The 19,778-nt window shown below is 42.5% G+C and overlaps 1 protein-coding gene across 2 annotated transcripts in view; it reads left to right on the forward strand.

The window, feature by feature from the left end:
* ZNF423 (zinc finger protein 423) overlaps window positions 1-19,778 on the forward strand; it is a 442,417-nt gene that overhangs the window by 105,746 nt on the left and 316,893 nt on the right. For both annotated transcript variants that reach the window (XM_073605003.1, XM_073605004.1), the window contains exon 3: window positions 13,215-13,403. In XM_073605003.1, the coding sequence (XP_073461104.1) occupies window positions 13,215-13,403 (189 nt within the window). The remainder of the gene's footprint in view (window positions 1-13,214; window positions 13,404-19,778) is intronic.

Consider the following 19,778-nt stretch of genomic DNA (forward strand, 5'->3'; position numbering starts at 1 on the left):
CTACTCTAAGGCAGGACTTCTACATTTATAATGGCTGAAAGGTTCACTATGTGCAATCTTTGGGTCTGCACCTGTAAAATATTCTTGGATGGTAGAGTAAGCTCATTCACTTTATTGCTAGTTTTTCATTATATCACCACAAGATACAGAGCAGCCAGTCGTAAGCTAAATGGCCACTGGAGTCTTAAGTGCTAATTATTGTGCCTCCTGAAATTATCGATTTTATTGTTACTCAATGCATATCTGTGATTGGGCTCTACAAAATTAAAGCCACCGTTTTAATTGGGTGCGTTCTTCAATTACTATCAGCAAGTTTTGTTTTTTTAACTGAATAAAACTGTTTTGCTAATTAAGGAAATTGTGTATTTTCATGTAAGCATATACTCTGCTTTTTACTATAGTTTTTTGACTTTCTGCATACTTGCACTTTTGTTTTGAAAAGAAAGTGAGCTGTCAGTGGCTCTAAAACGTTTTTTTCATTGAGCTTGTTTACATCTGTGGCAGTCTTTGAAAAGCTATCCACAATGGATTGCTTTTCAGAGAGGGGTACAGGAGTGTTGATATTGCTGCCTCCTAAATGCATTTTTTATTTTTGACAGCCACAACCACAAACCTAGCATATGGTTGATGGTTGAGGCATGGGTTCATTCACTTGATGTCACAGTCATGAATCATTGTGGCTTAGGCATGCTTACAACCCTGTCTGACCTTTTGTGCTGGGTTAAGGAGGGACAGCTTGGGTCTCAACCGTATATTTTTACCACCCCTCGACCACAAGAGTAAATGAGCCCTTTAACAACTGAGAGAAGGGAAATGAGGAATGCTTTATTTTCAATGAGTTACCTGACTCAGGCTTGCATTGTGAGGAAAGCCAATACAGCACAAACATTGTTTAGCTTTATAAAGTAGGAAGCAGAGTCTGCATATATAAGGACCAAATAAGGCTTCCCTTATGTATATGCATAATTACAATTTACTAAAAACAAGGTTTTATAATATTAGCATGAACCTAAAGTAATTGGTCCTTTTGTCCCCATGCTGACAACCTTCAAATAAAGGTAAAAGATCACCCGAATACCTCCTGACCTTGAGAATTTGTCCTTGGGCCCATTAGGACATGAGCAAGGACCTTGAAATAAAAGATGCACTGGCATAGAGGCCACTATTTTCATGAAGGACCAATATGGAGTTATAGAAGGAGGTGGACCATCCCTTACCCATCTCAGAATAGTTTGATCCTTTTCCAGCCCACTAAATGTGATATTCAATGGGCTGAAGTAGGATCAAAGTCGGACCAAAGTAATGCAGGGAGCATTTTCAAAGTCGGACCGACTTGTGTCGGACCAGTTAAGACGGCTCTCATGGGGAAACATTGATTTTCATGCGACATGAGCCCCCAATGTCAGAGCGTTTGTTGTGAAGTCGGATCAAAGTCGGATCGCCGTCTTAACTGATCCGACTTTGGCATGTGACTTGTTCGCTGATGATCTTGAAAGGGAACTCCACGCCAAATAAAAAAAAAGACGACATGGGTTCCCCCTCCAAGAACATACCAGGCCCTTCTGTCTGGTATGGATTTTAAGGGGAACCCCCACGCCGAAAAAACAGCACAGACCCTCCACACTAGACCCTTATCTGAGCACACAGCCCGGCGCCCCCCCGAACCGTACCAGTCTGCATGCTCTCAACATGGGGGGGTGGGTGCTTTGGGGCAGGGGGTCCCTGTGTCCCCCCACCCCAAAGCACCTTGGCCCCATGATGAGGACAAGGGCCTCTTCCCAACAACTCTGGCCGTTGGTTGTTGGGGTCTGCAGGTGGGGGGCTTATCGGAATCTGGAAGCCCCCTTTAAAAAGGGGGCCCTTAGATCCTGGGCCCCCACCCTATGTGAGTAAGTATGGGGTACATTGTACCCCTACCCATTCACCTAAAAAAAAAGTGTCCAAAAAAAACCGCAGTACACAGGTTTTTAAAGTAATTTATTAAGACAGCTCCGGCATCTCCCCTCTCCAGGTCTTCTCCGCTGATGTCTTCTAGCCCTCTCCGGTTCTTCTCCCACTGTCCGCTGTCTTCTGCCTCTGGCGGGTCTGGTCCACTGTCTTCTCGCTCTTTTGCCGGGTCTTCTCCGCTGTCGGAGGCAGAAGACCATGGACAGAGGGAGAAGAACTGGAGAGAAGACATCAGCGGAGAGTGGAGAAGACCCGGAGAGGGGAGACCCTGGAGCTGTCTTAATAAATCACTTTAAAAACCTGTGTACTGCATTTTATTTTTTACACTTTTTTTTTTTTTTAGGTGAATGGGTAGGGGTATAATGTACCCCATATTCATTCACATAGGGTGGGGGGCTGGGATCTGGGGGGCTTTCAGATCAAGGGGGCTTTCAGATTCCGATAAGCCCCCCGCCCACAGACCCCGGCAACCAATCACCAGGGTTGTCGGGAAGAGGCCCTTGTCCTCATCAACATGGGGACAAGGTGCTTTGGGGTTAGGGGGTTCAGGGCCCCCCCTGCCCCAAAGCACCCAGCCCCCCATGTTGAGGGTATGCGGCCTGGTACAATTCAGGAGGGGGGCGCTCGCTTGTCCCCCACCCCCTTTCCTGACCTGCCGGGCTGTGTGCTCGGATAAAGGTCTGGTATGGATTTTGGGGGGACCCCATGCCGTTTGTTCGGCGTGCGGGTTCTCCTTAAAACCATACCAGACTGAAGGGCCTGGTATTCTCTTGGAGGGGGGAACCCATGAGGTTTTTTTTTTTTTTTTTTTTGTTTTTTTTTTAGCAGTTTGCGTGGAGTTCTCCCTAAAGATTCATACCAGACATAGTGCTTGGTATTGTCAGGGATTAAAGTCAGATCCCTGTACATTAAAGTCGGACGCACGTCGAACTTCAAGTCGCAGGGCAAAGTCAGATCCACAGTCGTACGACTGTCGTGTCGTACCAGTGTGAACCTGGCCTAATCATTGTGTTCTGACAGTGGGAAAACCTCCTGCTGTCAGAATACAGAAGTGCAATGGGAAGGATTAAATATTGACGGGGAATCAAGTGCTTTTCTTTTCCTTCAACCCGTGGTTGAAGTAAAGTAAATTGCTTAATGTATGGCCAGCCTAAAATGTGGGCAAGAACACCACACATGTAAAAATGATCCCTCCTCTGTCAGACATCATTCTATTGTTGATAGTGATATTTTATGGAGGAGTTTTGGCACCTTCTACCACCTAGTTCGAATTTTATAAGCATTTTTCTTGGATGCGGAAATTGAGAGAGCTCTTATGTACCATCATATTTACTCACTCCCATGCCTCGTCATCCAACTGACGCTCAAGATCTAATTCCTGCACTTTACATGTCGGGCCCTCTCCAGGATGGTATGCACAAAAAGAAATCAGAAACCAGGTGTCTCTTTGGGGTATGCCTTTGAACAGAGGCAAGGGTCTGCCAGACATCTGTTTGTTTTTTTTCATTGATGCTTGTAATTCGTGGTGTATCTGAAGATATGACCAAGATGCGCATGCCTCTAGAAGATGCACCAATAAAGTTGATCTGTCCAAGAAGATTCCCCCTATTGGAAGAATTGATAGGCCAGTGGAGCAAAGGTTGGCCATGTAGTTTTCAGGAGGGCACTGGACATGCCAGTGGCCAAAATCTGGGTTCAGCCAGAGCGGAGTAAGGGGGCCAGGTACCGAAGAGATCTCACAAGTGATACAAACTGACCTAAAGCATGCCAAATATTGTTATTGTGTGGGAACAATGGAAGTAGTCACATGAGAGTTGACTAATGCTAACCATATAGTATCTCACATTTTCCTTCCTGGTTGTTTAATATCCATGTCGAAATTTGTTGGCCTCATGGAAGTAAGCATCTTTGCATTATTAGCAACCTGTTTTCAAGAGAAAGTCAAGTTAGTATCTTAATTTATGTGCTAAATATATTGTTTAAGACATGCTAGTATATAAATCAGCTGGAAACCATTCTCTTGGCATTCCCTTTGGAACTGAAGCATTTTGGGTTTAGTGCTGTGTAATATTGCAATTAATCAAAATTTAAAGGCTACTTGTTTCTAATGAAGAAAACATTGACCAAACACGTTTTCTCCATAGTTGTCAGCTCTTTGCATACTTCTCTGTATTACCAGCTAATGCCTTTTTAATGTGTCTGTTATTACAATGTGTTTTATCTTAATTGTCTTTGGTGTAAAATGCTTCAGCACAAAAGAAAGGAGTTTTAGTTAGAGCATAAAAGAAGAAAAAATCTTTTAAAGTGCTAATTATTATATCATCTGTGTACCATTTACAAACAAGCCTACACAGGGAACTGCTTATCCAAAAGTGCACATCATCTAAATTAGGGTTAATTAGAGCCTCTCCCAAATAGCGGATGCTTCATCAGCAAGAGAATGGTGAGCAAATAAATCTAATTTCCCTTCTACGAAAATCTTTGCAAGCTTAATTACTATAACAACAACATTTCTTCTTTTCATTAGAGGGACAGGGTCATTATTAACACAGTGTACTATCTGCTATAGCGTGCAGCCCGCTTCCACCTTTCCCAGGTGCCCCCAGAGAGGGAGAGAGGAGCGGCCAGCGTTCATCATATGCTGACGAGCCCAATTAAAACACTTTGATATTTTGTGTTTCGAAAGCTTCTCCCAATGTTTGCACAAAACTCTGGATCCTAATTAGATTAATTAAACTGGTATTATGTTAATGTGCAGCTCTTTTTTAACCATTTAATTTCTATAAGACATGCATCATAACAGCAGCAAACAGAGATCACTAAAAGAAGAATTGATCAAGATAATGTGATGGCCCAAGATAGATGCAACACCCTAAATAATGCTTATAAATGGATGACCTTCATGTGAGTGTTTTTTTAAAATGCCGTACCATGTGGCTTCTTTGGAGCCCAGAAGCACAGGGTGCCCCCACAGCTGCCTGGCTACAAAGTTATTCATGCAGCTTACTATAGAATTTCAATAGATGCCTTTGAATACAATGAATATTTTGGAAACCTTTTTGTGATGGTTCTAAAAACCAGTAGAATTTTGTATAACTAAAGAACTTATCTTTGAAATGGATATGGAGGCCTTAATGGTCTTGCCATGAGGCCCCATTGCAGATTGTTATGGTCCTGGTGGTCTAATTAAGGACTTGGTTCAGATAGTTTTTTTTTTTTCTTGCTTTAGAATGGTAAAATAGATCTATTTAGAAAGATAAGGCATCTGTCCATCTTTGTAATGACTGCTGTGCTAAACTTGAAGTGCCTTTTTCTACTGACTGGCAGAGATTTACTGACATACTGTACATTTTTGATACTGTTGTTCTTTTTGCAGCCCAATACGTGTCTTTGCTAGTGAGCAAATATTGGGTAGCACAGGCATTTTTGACATTGTTAACTCAGATGTGTCAAGGTGACATTTTTGGCAGCTTGCCCTACAGCCCCCAGCCTATTTATGAATTCATTTTTGAGTACATTTTTTTTTGGAGGTTATTTAAGTGTTTTTTGTGCCATTGGGATTTTGTGTGTACAGAAAATGACCAGGTGAATGAATAAAAGGAATATGTCTGTATGTTAAAGCATCTTTATCATGAATGTGTTGACTGATGCAATCAGGGAAAAGGCTGGGTACCAATAGCACCAATTCCTGGGCAAGTTTTTTTTTTTTATTACCTGTCTTATTCCAAGATGAAGCAGATTAAAACATCAAGTCTAGGTTTAAAGATATATTTTAGAGTTGTCTGACAATTATTTACCTTTTTTTCTTCTTTTAAAACAGAAACCATACTGAGCACAGCAGAAGTAAAAATACACAGTAGAGGTGGGATACAGTGCCTTGCAAAAGTATTCAACCCCCTTGGCTTTTTACCTATTTTGTTAAATTACAGCCTTTAGTTTAATGTTTTTTTAATCTGAATTATATGTGATGGATCAGAACATAAATAGTCTAAGTTGGTGAAGTAAAATTAGAAAATGTATATACATAAAACTATTTTTTAGAAATAAAAAACTGATAATTGGCATGTGCGTATGTATTCATCCCCTTTGTTATGAAGCCCATAAAAAGCTCTGGTGCAACCAATTACCTTCAGAAGTCACATAATTAGTGAAATGATGTCCACCTGTGTGCAATCTAAGTGTCACATGATCTGTCATTACATATACATACCTTTTTTGAAAGGCCCCAGAGGCTGCAACACCTAAGCAAGAGGCACCACTAACCAAACACTGCCATGAAGACCAAAAAAAAAAAAATATCCAAATCTTTGATGATCTCTAGGAGCACCATCAAATCTATCATAACCAAATGGAAAGAACATGGCACAACAGCAAACCTGCCAAGAGACGGCCGCACACCAAAACTCATGTACCGGCAAGGAGGACATTAATCATAGAGGCAGCACAGAGACCTAAGGTTATCCTGGAGGAGCTGCAGAGTTCCACAGCAGAGACTGGAATATCTGTACATAGGACGACAATAAGCCATATGCTCCATAGAATTGGACTTTATGGCAGAGTGGCCAGAAGAAAGCCATTACTTTCAGCAAAAAACAAAATGGCACGTTTTGAGTTTGCGAAAAGGCATGTGGGAGATTCCCAAAATGTATGGAGGAAGGTGCTCTGGTCTGATGAGACTAAAATTGAGCGTTTTGGCCATCAAAGAAAACACTATTGCCTTTAGGGGGGTGAATAGTTATGCACATTGACGTTTTCTGTTATTTTGTCCTATTTGTTGTTTGCTTCACAATAAAAAAAAAAAACATCTTCAAAGTTGTGGTCATGTTCTGTAAATTAAATGATGCAAATCCTCAAACAATCCATGTTAATTCCAGGTTGTGAGGCAACAAAACACAAAAAATGCCAAGGGGGTGAATACTTTTGCAAGGTACTGTATGTAGGCAGGACAGAATTTATCCCAATATAAAAAGAAAATACCTATAACAGCTTACTATAAGACTATATAATAAGACTCTTAAGTAGCTCTTACATACTAGTGAACCCCCAGCCCCCCCCACCTTTGACAGATGGCTGCTTTGCAGACTGCTGTTCTGACCTATTTATTTAGGGAATATGTCCAGTCCAGGTAGGTGCTCAGCTCATTTTAATATTATAGCATTGAGCCTTTAAAGCAGTGTTAAACCCACAACAAAAAATGTAATATTTTACAACCTACCAATCATTGAATGTGGTGGCTGTATTGGTTTTCTTTTTTTAGGCTCCCCCCCCCCCTGTTTTTATCTGATTATCTAGCCTGTAATTCACCTTCTGTATTAGCGTATTCCCAGTCTGGGTGACGAAGCACAAGGGGCACCCTTGGACAGCAGCATTGTCTTGGGGGAGGGAAGTGTTAAATGTACTAGCAGAGTTTAATACACTAACAAAATGAAGCCAAATGGGCATCTAAAGCTGTCTATTCATGAATCAAAATTAGGCCAGTTGAGTGGGGACCTGATGAATTTTGATCCCTGTATGGGAACTGTGGTTGAACAGAAGTCGATCTACTGTACAACCGCCCTGTTGGAAAAATCTGCACGATCACCACTGCAGGATATCTCCTGCACTGTATTCCCTACCATCAGAATACAAAGACACAGTGGGAGGATTCTCTCATCCACATTGTGTGTGGGTGGGGGAACCGGGTCAGTTTTCCTGGAAATCTAACTTATCAGTTATGCTAAAAATAATGACTAATGTATGGGCTGCCTAAATACGTTATAAGCAGTTACAGCCAATGTTTTTTTCCTTTTGAGATAATGGTTTTACATAATTACAGTAAATAGAAGCTGACCATTGTAAGTACCCGTTGGTATTAAATAGTTTGTCTCATCATTGTAACTGAAGCATCTGCAAGAGCTTGTTCTTTTGAAAAACAGACTTATGCCGCGTACACATGGCCGGACTTGCCGGCATTTCCGACGGAGAGATTTAGAACATGTTCTATATCTGAGTCCGTCGGAAATGTCGATAGAAAAAGTCCGATGGGGCATACACACGGTCGGAATGTCCGACCGAAAGCCCCCATCGAACTTTTTCTGTCGGGAAGTCTGGCCGTGTTTACGCGGCATAACTGTCTAGATGGAAATAGAAGAAAAAGGAGCCTAAAAAGAAAAATAATGCAGACATCACATCTAAGAAATGTTAATCTGCAATATATTAAATGGTCCTGGTGCAGTGGGGGCAGCAGAAAAAAGTTGTAACCTACCACTAGGGGCATTTATGTAAGTCTATTCTTTTCTTAAAGTGTATTTTGGTAGGCACTTCATTTGGGGTCCTGTGAGCAAAGGTTTTTTCTTTTTTGCTTTTAGTTATTTCTATGTTACTTTGGGGTAGGGGATTAAAAATTGTCCATGAACAATACTAATTCATTAATAAAATCATCATTCACTACACCCTCTCACTGCAGGCAGTATGCAGCCTAAGCGGTAATCAATAATTCAGACAGTACCAGTCTCTGATGATGCTTGATTTTTTCAACCTCAGGCAGTCAGCATTGTGATCGGTGGACCTTGGGAGGTCACAGCCAAGGTAAGGAGTGTGACAGACCACTTTCATGTTTCAAGTGTAGCTTTGTCTTACTTGTCCTAAGTCGAGTGTTGGTGCTGATGTTTTGAAGAAGTCAGCTTTGTATAGGAAACCGACCAAGACACTCAAAGCTATTGCTGCATGAAAGATTTTTTTTTTTCCGTATTACAAGGACATTCTTGAGAATGAAATTGTTCTTAAAACAAACCTTTGGGTAGCCTATGTACTTTGAAGTGTTTAAAATGATATTTAAAACAAACCCTGACTGGCCTCAGTAGCTGCAGACACTGTGGAGCAAGTGATCTTAATATTCAAAGCAGAAGCATTTAACCCAACCCGTGGTTGAAGGAAAGAAAATTGCATAATGCATGGCCTGCCTTGCAGGGTAGGGATGGATCGACTTCTGCACAACCAGCCTGCCCATGGACGGATTGAAATTTAGCCAGTTCAGGAGGAAGTGGCCACATTTTGATCCGTCTATGGCCTGCTTTCGAATGGGGTTGGGATCAGATTTAGTTATAGTTCGGGTTTGACTGGAATTCTACTTTAAAGTGGCATTGACTACAGAAATATGCTGGAACTATCGAATGGGAGGTCAATCAGCCACAGCTCAAGAAACCCCTAGCAACTGATGGAGGAACCCCAGGGTTCTATGAAATTCTGGTTGAGAATGGCTGCTGTATATCTTGGAGCTGGTGAGTTCATACAGTGTCCCAGTTTGACTATTGCAAGGTTGTTCATACATCCATAACACATACCTTTTATTTGCTTAATGTATTACTGACTACATGTATTTTGTGATCTGTGATCTGTGACTTTTTTTAGTTTTTGGAGGATTGGGCAAAAATATCTAAAGAAAGCAACAATAAACCGTAAACATGCTAGGGACTTCTATGTGCATTATACCTGTTGCCATTACCCTACATATTCTCCCTTTTTTATTGAATTTCTGCTTGTGCTGTTTGACAGCATCTTCTGGATATTGTTTGCTATACTTAAAGTAGATGTAAACCTAAACTGTTTTTCTTTAGGAAATTATTTTTTCATGTTCTTTTCATCTTAGTGTCGCTGATCTCCTGCAGCCTCTTTGCAACCTCTTCACATGGCTGCTAGGGATGCACCGATACCAATTTTTTAAGACCGAGTACGACTACTGATACTTTCTCAAGTATTCAAATTACTGACACCTATTTTTAGTGTCATGTGACAGTTTTTTTAGGACTCGTTCACACCATACATGCATGAAAACGAATGGGAAAACTGCACAGATTTTAATTGCAGAGACATCAGTTTCACATCAGTTTTCATGCGCATTTCAGTAAGGTTTTATACAGCCTGTTTACATATGTGCAATTTTTAAAAAGAGTCCTGTGCGATTTCAGACTACAGTTCACATTGGAATCGCACCAGACTGGGCTTTGAAATCGCACTGCGAACCAGCCCGCACATATGTGAGCCCACTCTGGAGGTATTGGTTTTAGTATCAGAGCATTTGCACGAGCAAGTACTTGTGCAAATTCTTAGTATCAACACCCATACCGGTATTAGTGCAACACTAGTGGCTGCATGTCACAGCTTAAGGCAGGCTTATCTGACTGTGAACAGTGAACAATGCCCGCACAGTGCATATCAACACCGCCATTTATAGTTCTCTCCAGAAGCACAGAGTGACAAGGAGAGCATTTGGGAAATGGATAGGGCGTTGTCCAGTGGTGTATTTAGGTTTTGTGCTGCCCTAGGCCTGGCTAAACTTGGGCACCCCCTAATTTAAATATGAACCACCCCTTCCTGTCAAGGCCACACCCCTTCCTTTTTAAGACCCGCCCTGTCATCTTCATCTGAGGAAGACAGAGGGACGTTGGGGGAGGAGGACAGAGAGGGTTGTTGTGGTGGTCAATAAGGCCTAGAGAATAGCAGGTTAGGCACGGCTCAGTCCGTAAGAACAGTAATGGATAATGGCCAACAGGCCCTCATACCAGACCCAGCGAAACCGCAACGGTGATCCTGTGGCTCTCTGGTGGTGCGGGTAAAGCGTGGCTCCCTCTCTGGTGGTGCGGGTAAAGCGTGGCTCCCTCTCTGGTGGTGCGGGTACAGCGTGGCTCCCTCTCTGGTGGTGCGGGTACAGCGTGGCTCCCTCTCTGGTGGTGCGGGTACAGCGTGGCTCCCTCTCTGGTGGTGCGGGTACAGCGTGGCTCCCTCTCTGGTGGTGCGGGTACAGCGTGGCTCCCTCTCTGGTGGTGCGGGTACAGCGTGGCTCCCTCTGTGGTGGTGCGGGTACAGCGTGGCTCCCTCTGTGGTGGTGCGGGTACAGCGTGGCTCCCTCTGTGGTGGTGCGGGTACAGCGTGGCTCCCTCTCTGGTGGTGCGGGTACAGCGTGGCTCCCTCTCTGGTGGTGCGGGTACAGCGTGGCTCCCTCTCTGGTGGTGCGGGTACAGCGTGGCTCCCTCTCTGGTGGTGCGGGTACAGCGTGGCTCCCTCTCTGGTGGTGCGGGTACAGCGTGGCTCCCTCTCTGGTGGTGCGGGTACAGCGTGGCTTTATCTGGTCTCCCCCAGCACAGTCCTCTCTTTTTCTTCCCCTGTAGCACTCTGCTGTTTGCTGGGTTCCAGGTCAGGTCCCCCCCCCCCCCCAGCGCATGTATGTTGGGGGACTGTAGCCTGTAGTATGTCTGTGGACATACTGGGGCTGTCAATCTTCTGGGACTATGTTTCCCATAATGCCCATTCCCGTGTTTTTGGATTGGCTCTCTGCTATGACAAGAGCGGGCAGAGAGCCGGGCGGCGCTTAGGGGAACGAGCCGCTCTCCTCTCCTGTTCAACTTCAGCTGACAGGAGAAAGGAGGTAGGGTGAGCGGGGGAAATACACAGATGCTGTGTACACAGCTCTCCTCTCCCTGTCACAACGCTGCTGCCTGTGATGTGTGATCACCGCTTTGCCGATGGGGGGGGGGGGCTGACTGCACCCACTACAACTGCTTCCTGGTGTCACCCGGGTGCAGTACGCCCCCCCCCCCCCCCCCCCGCACTCCCATAGCGATCTCATTTAGATTTACTCCTCGGATGGCGGCCCTGCATGCGTGAGTCGGGAGGAGGATGCAGGTGCTTTTTTTTTCGTGGGGGGGTTGCCGCCCCCCCGCAAAGTGCCGCCCTAGGCCTGGGCCTTGTCGGCCTAGGCCTAAATACAGCACTGGCGTTGTCACCAAATAAGAAGTGCCTGAGCAAGGACCTTAAAGCGGACCTTCAGTCATTTTTTTCAACTTTCAATCTATTAAATCTTCTGGCCTTATTTTAACTTTGGATAGTAAAACATTTTTTTTTCTGCCAGTAAATACCTTATACAGCCCACTTCCTGCTTCTTGTCTGGTCATTAGCCTAGGCTTATGATATCATGCACAGCTCTCCATGTCTAACTCTTGTGAGAGTTTGCCAGGAAGGGAGGGGGCATAAGTCATAAGAGGGCCAATGAAAGCTGCAGAGCTGGAGGTGTGCCTCTGTGTAAATCCAGGAAGTGCACAGGCAACAGCTTCAGCTGCCCACAGTTAAAATTAATGCAGCCAGACTTAGTGGAGGGAGATTTATACAGCATTTTTGGCAAGTGGTTGGAGGGAAGCTTCAGAATGGCAAAGATGTTTTTATTACAAATTATGTGAGCAGACTGCAGTTCCTCTTTAATGACAATCTTACCAGGTATTATTGCAATTAAAATTGAAAATTTAAAAATATTGACATTACTTATGAAATTTAGTTTAGTTTAAAGCATACACTTCACCCAAAAAAAGAATTTTTCATTCACTTCCACCCTCCTCACATCCCTTATATGCCCCTATATATTATGACATATTTGTTTTTGCATTTAGAAAATGCTTTTTTTCTTACATCTGTGCAGGCACTACATCAGCACACTTGCTGACCCTCAGCCTTTAGGGATGTGTAATGTGGAATATCTCAGGAGGCTTTGGGCAGCTGAAGGTACATCATTCTCCCCATAGGCAAGGGATGAGGAATCGGCACGGGAATACATTGAAAATAAGTTATTTACCAAACACAAAACACAAAAATGATATGTGATTGGGTAAAGATAGAAGGGGAAGGATGTGATTGAGAAGATTAATTCATTAATGGTGAAAGGGCTGCTGTGTTGATAATGATAAGATTTTGGGTCTTGGGTTTACATTTACTTTAGTGTGCCACCTTTAAATGAAGCCTATGATGTAGTGTTTTCTATTATGTTTAATTTTGCAGCATTTATTGTTTATCTGTTGATTCTTCTTTGCAGCTGTTTATTAACTCCTGCAAAACATATCCCATATAGTGAGATCAATCCATTATATTCTAAAAATGTATAATAAATTACACATATAGTAAATTACATTAATGTTATTATCTTTACTTTTATCCTTTTAGTCTTATTTTTTGTCTGAGTTTCAAATATGGACAGTTTTCTTATTCCAAACAAAGTTTCTATGTCTTTTTATTTACCTTTTAACCTATATGAATTCTCTATAAAGGGAAATGTAAATGTACTACTACTACTATGCTGTAGATGTGAGATTTCAAGTAAGTAACTGAAATAAAAATGGTTAACGATCTCTAGCCTACTAATAAGTGATTTTTCTGTTAAAGTAAGATGGATAAAAAGAAGCCAAAAGTAATTATGGTGTTTTTTGAGACAGCTCCGTTACTCTATGTTCTTCCTGTATCTGCAGGTGGTCCTGAAACAGAGGCAGAGCGAGAGGGACGAGGTTTGGAAGATGGTAACAGCGTGACCAGCCAGGAAGAGAGGCTTGAGGAAGAGGAGCTAGAGGACGAGTCAATTTACACCTGCAATAACTGCCAGCAGGATTTCGATTCCTTGGCCGAGCTGACGGAGCATCGGACCCAGCACTGCCTCGGAGGTAATCCCAAACTAAGTTTGCAGGTCTGACAGGTGGTTAGCTGAGTAATTGGACAATGCAGCTGTAGGGGGTCTTGGGCGAGAATAACAAATTAATCATGTCAATTTTTTTTACAGATAATGTCATTTTTTTTTCTACTGTGCGGTAGGCTGGTGTACTGGTAAAAATGGCATTGCTACTCTTGATTGCATCTTCAATCTTTTTAACTCTTCCTTAGGGCAGTCTTAACTTTTATCTGTCCATTGACATGTTAAAGGATACTTGTACTAAGAGAAGTACAGATATTGCTGTTGCTGACCTCTTGAAAAAAATTTTTTCTCTGCTTTTATCTGGCTTTAGAACTGCTTGAGACACGGAACTAGGGAAAATTGTGCAGAATAAAATAAGGCAAAATGAATGTCCATACTCCTGACCTTTTATACTTTTTCAGGTCTGTGACACAAAAAGTTCTGAAACTATTGCATAAGACACATTAACTTTAAAGTGTAAAAAAAATGAAAAGGTGAACTAAAACCATACACCCTCTGTGGCTTTCCTGGTCCCCCCTGCACTTACTTCCACAGGGTTCTTAGCTGTCACTGCTCACGCATCCAGCATAGCTGGGTGTTTGAAAGCTCAGCTCGTCTTCACCTTCTTTACTTAGGGCTTCCAGGACGGAGCAATTCAGATGGTCAAAGTGGTCATATGCCAGCAAGTTACAAATCAGAATCACTCTGATCCACCCCAAAATCACTAACGAAAGAAGGGGAAGAAGAGCGGGGCTTTTAAATCCCTGTACTGCTGCATTGCCTCCGTGAACAGTATAGACTATAATCCATGGATGTAAGTGCAGCAAAGACTGGAGTTTGGGGAGGGTCTACTGTGTTTGTTTACCCTTTAAAGTTTTTTGCAAATGGGAACTTACACTTTAACGAATCCCAAGTGATAAACCCCCCTGCTGGATGTCTGCTTAGAAAAATAAAAATGTCAAAGGCTAAGTTCACCTTTCTCAACATGTTATATGTTACACCCATATTTAGGGTATGACATGTTGAGCATCCAGCACTTCACCCCAAGATCTGCTCCCTCCCTGTAACATTCATTTGATTTGATATGGGATTTGTATTGCGCCGAATGCGCTCCGTTAGGAGCGCGTCTAGGCGCACCAAGACCCTAAAATCAAGTGAGATTTCCAAAAGAACGTTAACGTTACGTGTGACCTTCTCCCCACCCCCCCGTCATAATTTGAAAAACATAGTTCTGTGAATGAATGAACTACAACTGCCATCAGTCATTGCAGCTGACGGCTTGTAGTTCTCAATGAACTGAAGGGTTCTGGTGAGCGCTCTCATAGTCCATTGAGATTCCTGGACTTCAGTAACTGCCTTCCCATATCGGTGGTATGGGCAGACAGTATACTGATAGTCTGCAAGAGCCTGACATTGGCATCTGCTGATGCAATGCTTTTGCAATGATTTTATCTACTTTAAATTGAAGTATATCTTAAAGGAAAACTGAACCAAAGAACAAAAATGCAATATATTGCAGCTTAGCCTTAGATGTGGTGGCGGCTAATAACATTTTCAGGAAATACAGACAATAGTTGTTGATCGTGCCACAAATGCAGTGTTCTGTGCCTTGCTGTAAAGCAGCCCATACGTGAATCAGTATTTTTTTTTTACAGCAAAACGAATGAAAAACCACTTGAATTCTCCCCGCTGTTAAAATACAATACTCCAACAGGGAGTAATCCCCAATCCACCTTGAATGTGTGGATGTGAGAATCCTCCCTGCTGAGCTATTGTATTTTGACAGCAGGGAGACTTCCCTGCTGACAGAATACACCGACCAGCACTGCGAGCTGTAGATCGAGCAGCAAAAATCCAACAGAGCGGTGATTGACTTTTGTCCAACCACCCTGCCCATACATGGATGGAAATATGGCCGGTTCCTTCTGAACCATCCAATTTTCGATCCATGTATGGCTGGCTTAAGCTGCACTGAAGAATATCTTCCTTCTAGCTATCTTCTGTAAATTACAAATTTCCTTGACTTGTATGTAATGGAGATGAGGCGATAGGGACATGTTCTAGTCCATATCAGTAGAGCAGCCTAGGCTGACAACGATGGCTTACTCTAAAGATAACCTGGAATAGTGGCATCACCACAAAGGGACAGGAGGTGTGTTATTTCCAGAACTACCAGGTGAAAATAATGCAAAAGAAGTTTGAACCTGAGCAAAGAAAACGAATGCACCCACCACACCAAGGACTAGTAACCTGCAATATATTACATGTCGGTTTTGGGTTTACATAAACACTAATCCAAGAACAAAAATGTAGTATATTGTGGCTTACCTGTCTTTTTTTGCCCAGGCTACTCTACAAGTACAAGAAAACACCTTGATCTTGCCAGAAATGCAATGTTATTGGAACTTTCTGTGCACTGAACTATAATCTCATGTAAAATGTCTTCAGCCTTCTCAGTTCTCATCTGTTGTTTGCAGAACACCTCTCTCCTGGTTCATGGTGTTTAGAGTTCAGATCAGTAGCAGGCAGCCTAGGGTGACCAAGATACAGAACGGTGAGCAAATGTTGTCACTCTAGGACAGGAAGTTTGTTACTGGCAGGATCAACAGGTAAAAAGAGGAAAAGAGTATGGAAAAAAACGCTGCAGCCACCACATCTGGGCAGGCAAGTTGCAACATATAAATTCTTTGTTTTTAGGTTTGGATTCACTTTAAAAAGTGTATTTCTGCGTAACACATAGCATACATTTCTGCTTACCATTTTAGATAATTTTTTTGGGGGAAAATCCTGGACTAAAGAATTCAAACTTAGTTCTATGTTGATGAAAGAACTGGGAAGCTGAATTTGCCATAACTAACCCAGTCTGTACTGTGCTGGCAGATTTAGTTAGTTGTAAGGGTCCTTCCACATGGGCTTTCCGATCAGGTCCACCTGTCAGTTTTTCAGGCGGACCTGATCAGTCCCTTCAGTCTCCCCCTATGAAGCGACGGATGTCAGGGGTGACATGTCGGCTGATACTTGCCGTCATCTGATCCTGCCCGCAAAATCCAGATGGATGGTGGTCCTATTTTCCATCCATCTGGCGGATCGGATCAAATAGGATCAGATGAAAATGGAGAGGCAGTCCAATTCCACACGATTTCCCCATAGAAGAGAGTGGCGCTGTGTCCATGTCCGCTTTGCACAGCAGGGGGGACAGGACCCGTCATCCACCTCCTCAGCGGGCATCAGCGGAGCGATTCCCCATTGAGCAAGCGGAATCCACAAGACGGAGGTGCCGTGTGAAAGGGGCTTTAAAGGAGATCTGAAGACTCTGTCCTAGCAAATGGTTAAAGATTTAGAAGCGGGGCTTCTCCATTGTGGAAACTCTGCCAGCCCTAAGCCTTTCTATTTGGACATACTCGCACTGAACTTTGAGAAATGCTTGCAGTCAACACATCCAAAAGGTAAAAAAGTATAGAAAAAAAATATAAAAATAATAATATAAAATATATATAATCACATCTAAAAGGTAAAACTATAATATAAAATAATATATAATATCAAATTACATATGAAAAAAAAGAAAATAGTTATGCTGTTTGAATGGGAACACATAACAAACATTTAGTGGTGTTTTCTTAAAGCTGATGTTTAGTGACTTTTTTTCCCCGCTGCACCAGGCACAATACTTGCCATGAAAAGTGTGCTGGTGGCTGCTGTTCTCCCTTAAAATCCCAGTCCTCTGCCCCTGTCACTCGTCAAGTGCCAACTAGGTCTGTCGTTTCTGCCCCATTCATAGAACCCATAATAATGGTTCCCCCCAATGAAAAGTGCTTTATGAATTGGAGGAGGCAGACCTTTAATTCATCAGCCCATCTTCCATTCATAGAGCACTTGGGAACTGATAGTATGGCTTCAATTAATGGATCACGGGCGCAGAACGGGTAGATATAGTTGGTACCCGATGAGTGCCTTTCACAGGTGCAGCTGCTCATATTAACCCCTGCAACACCAGAAGATCAATGCTGAGAGGGCAGTGGACTGAGGATTTAAACGAACAGCAGCCACCAGCACACAAGACACTCTTTACCGCAACTGGTGCTTTTTTTTTTTGTTTCACTAAATGTCAGCTTTAAATTTGACTGCTAAAGTGGAAATACTACACTTTTAACCTCCCTGGCGGTATGATTCTTTCTGATTTTAGGTGCTGAAAGCGGTACAATTATTTTGCATGGAAATTTGGCGTTTTATATTGTAGGCCTGTAATTCTTAACAATAACACACTTAAATCTGTCCAAACAAGAGTCTAGTAGATATCCCGGGTATGATAAAGTTTGAAACACAAAAACATAAATTATAATATAATAAAAAAAAAATAATAATTAAAAAAAATAAAAATAAATAGTAATAAAATAAATTTCCACACGATTCATTATCGCTCAATTCTGCAAGTGTTCTAATTTACTATCGCTGTTTTCTAGCTGGTCTAAAGCCATTTTTGACGTAAAGGGACACTTTTTGGTTGCTATGGACAATCTCCAGTTTCCAGGCAGAAAGAACAGTATATGCAATATAAAACTGCATGCAGGGCATGGGCCAGAGCACTGGGGACAAATGGGATGTGAAATGATTTCATACAGTACTGTAATCTGTAAGATTACAGTACTGTATGTGTTATGCTTTTTACATTTTTTTGAATTTGCCGCCAGGACACAGCCCGCGGACACTGCGGGGGACATCGCAGGATCCCGGGGACAAGGTAAGTAAGGAGGCACCAGGATCCTGCGATGCAATCCCGAGTGTGGCTCGGGGTTACCGCTAATGGTCCTGAATTTTAACCCCGAGCCACACTCGGGAATACCGCCAGGGAGGCTACTGAGTGTTTAGACTGCTAAGGCCTGGGAATGGCCTGACTGACTCCTGAATTTTTCAACTTTTTTTTCTTTACTGGCATGAATAAATGAAACATGGGACTGTGTGTGAGCCACCCTGTAAGATCTCCAAGCTTCGGCCTAGGGACCAGATGTGGCCTTTTGCTTTGCTACTCTGACCCTATTCCTTCCACTGATCCCAATGATGGGTCATTATTTCTCCTGCTAATAATAGAAATGGGTTGTTTTACGCACACAGTTTACAAAGTTAGGAGACCCCTGCTGTAAGGGATTTGCATTGCTAGCAATTTCATATAGTTGCACTTTTATTCATTTTATTTAGGATTTTCCTGCCTTAATTTTTCACTTTGAAAGGAAGATTTTGCATGCACACACGTGTAGCCATCACTAATTTTCTAAAAGTACCCGTTTCTTAGATGTCTTTGTATATGGTGATCGTGCTCGCATTGCGCTGTATAGATTCCCTAGTGTGGCTGACATTAGAGCCCAAAGACTTTACAGTACCTAAATACAGAAAGCATTTATAAAATTCTTAGGAAAGAAAAGTTGCAGTCTTCAGTGTTCTACGGGGCCTTGTTTTCATGCTGTGAAAGCTTTTACTCAATTTGATACCCTAGTGCCATAATATAACATAGTGACTGAACTAGATTTTTTAGAAATGGTGTTTTAGTGCATCTCTTTTTATTGTTTTATTACTTTTCTAATGGATTAGAAACTTGCATCTCTCTAACATACTGTTTAGATTGTTGCCTTCTCTGCGATTGTGATAGGAAAAAGTGGTTATTTGTCCAGATTGTGAACACTTTTCACAGTCCATTCTCTCCAACTTGGTTACTGAAAAACAAAACATGAAAAAAGAATGAGTTTCCAGTGGAGAAGCAAGCAGTTTTCTGTGACTTTGCTCACACATCCATTCCTAAAGAAGCGATAAACAGAATATACATAAAGTATAAAGTTATTTTAGGACTGATTCACACCACAATGCTGTGCAGCATGTTAAACAGCCCATTCAAAATAAATGTGCCTAAATGCACCACAACACACAAACATATGTGGTAGGCTGCATTTGTTTGCTACACAATGTACAGGGTACAGCTTTTTTAGGGCATGTTCACACTGGCCACGTTTTAGGGAGCGGGCAGCTGTCAGTTTGAGCCACTGTGAGATTTATTTATTTATTTTTTTAAAACCTTTTTTCAACTCACCAATTCATATCTCCGCACAGCAGCACAATGTACTGCTGCATGAGGTGCATACCGGTGCACTGCAGTAAAATGCTAAAGGTCTGCACTTTACCACAGCTCAAGGCACCGACCTCTGGGCTGCGTTGCAGTGTGCAATGGGTACACAGAAAACAATTGATTTCTATGTGCCCTGCTGGTGACTGGTGTTTATTCATTGCAGAAAAATGGCAGCCACTGCACTATGTGTGAACGAGCCCTTGAAGCTGGGTTCACATATGAGCACGCAGTGGCTCACAGCAGGAGTCCAGT

Source organism: Aquarana catesbeiana, linkage group LG11 (genome assembly GCF_042186555.1).
Source record: "Aquarana catesbeiana isolate 2022-GZ linkage group LG11, ASM4218655v1, whole genome shotgun sequence".
Lineage (NCBI taxonomy): Eukaryota > Metazoa > Chordata > Amphibia > Anura > Ranidae > Aquarana > Aquarana catesbeiana.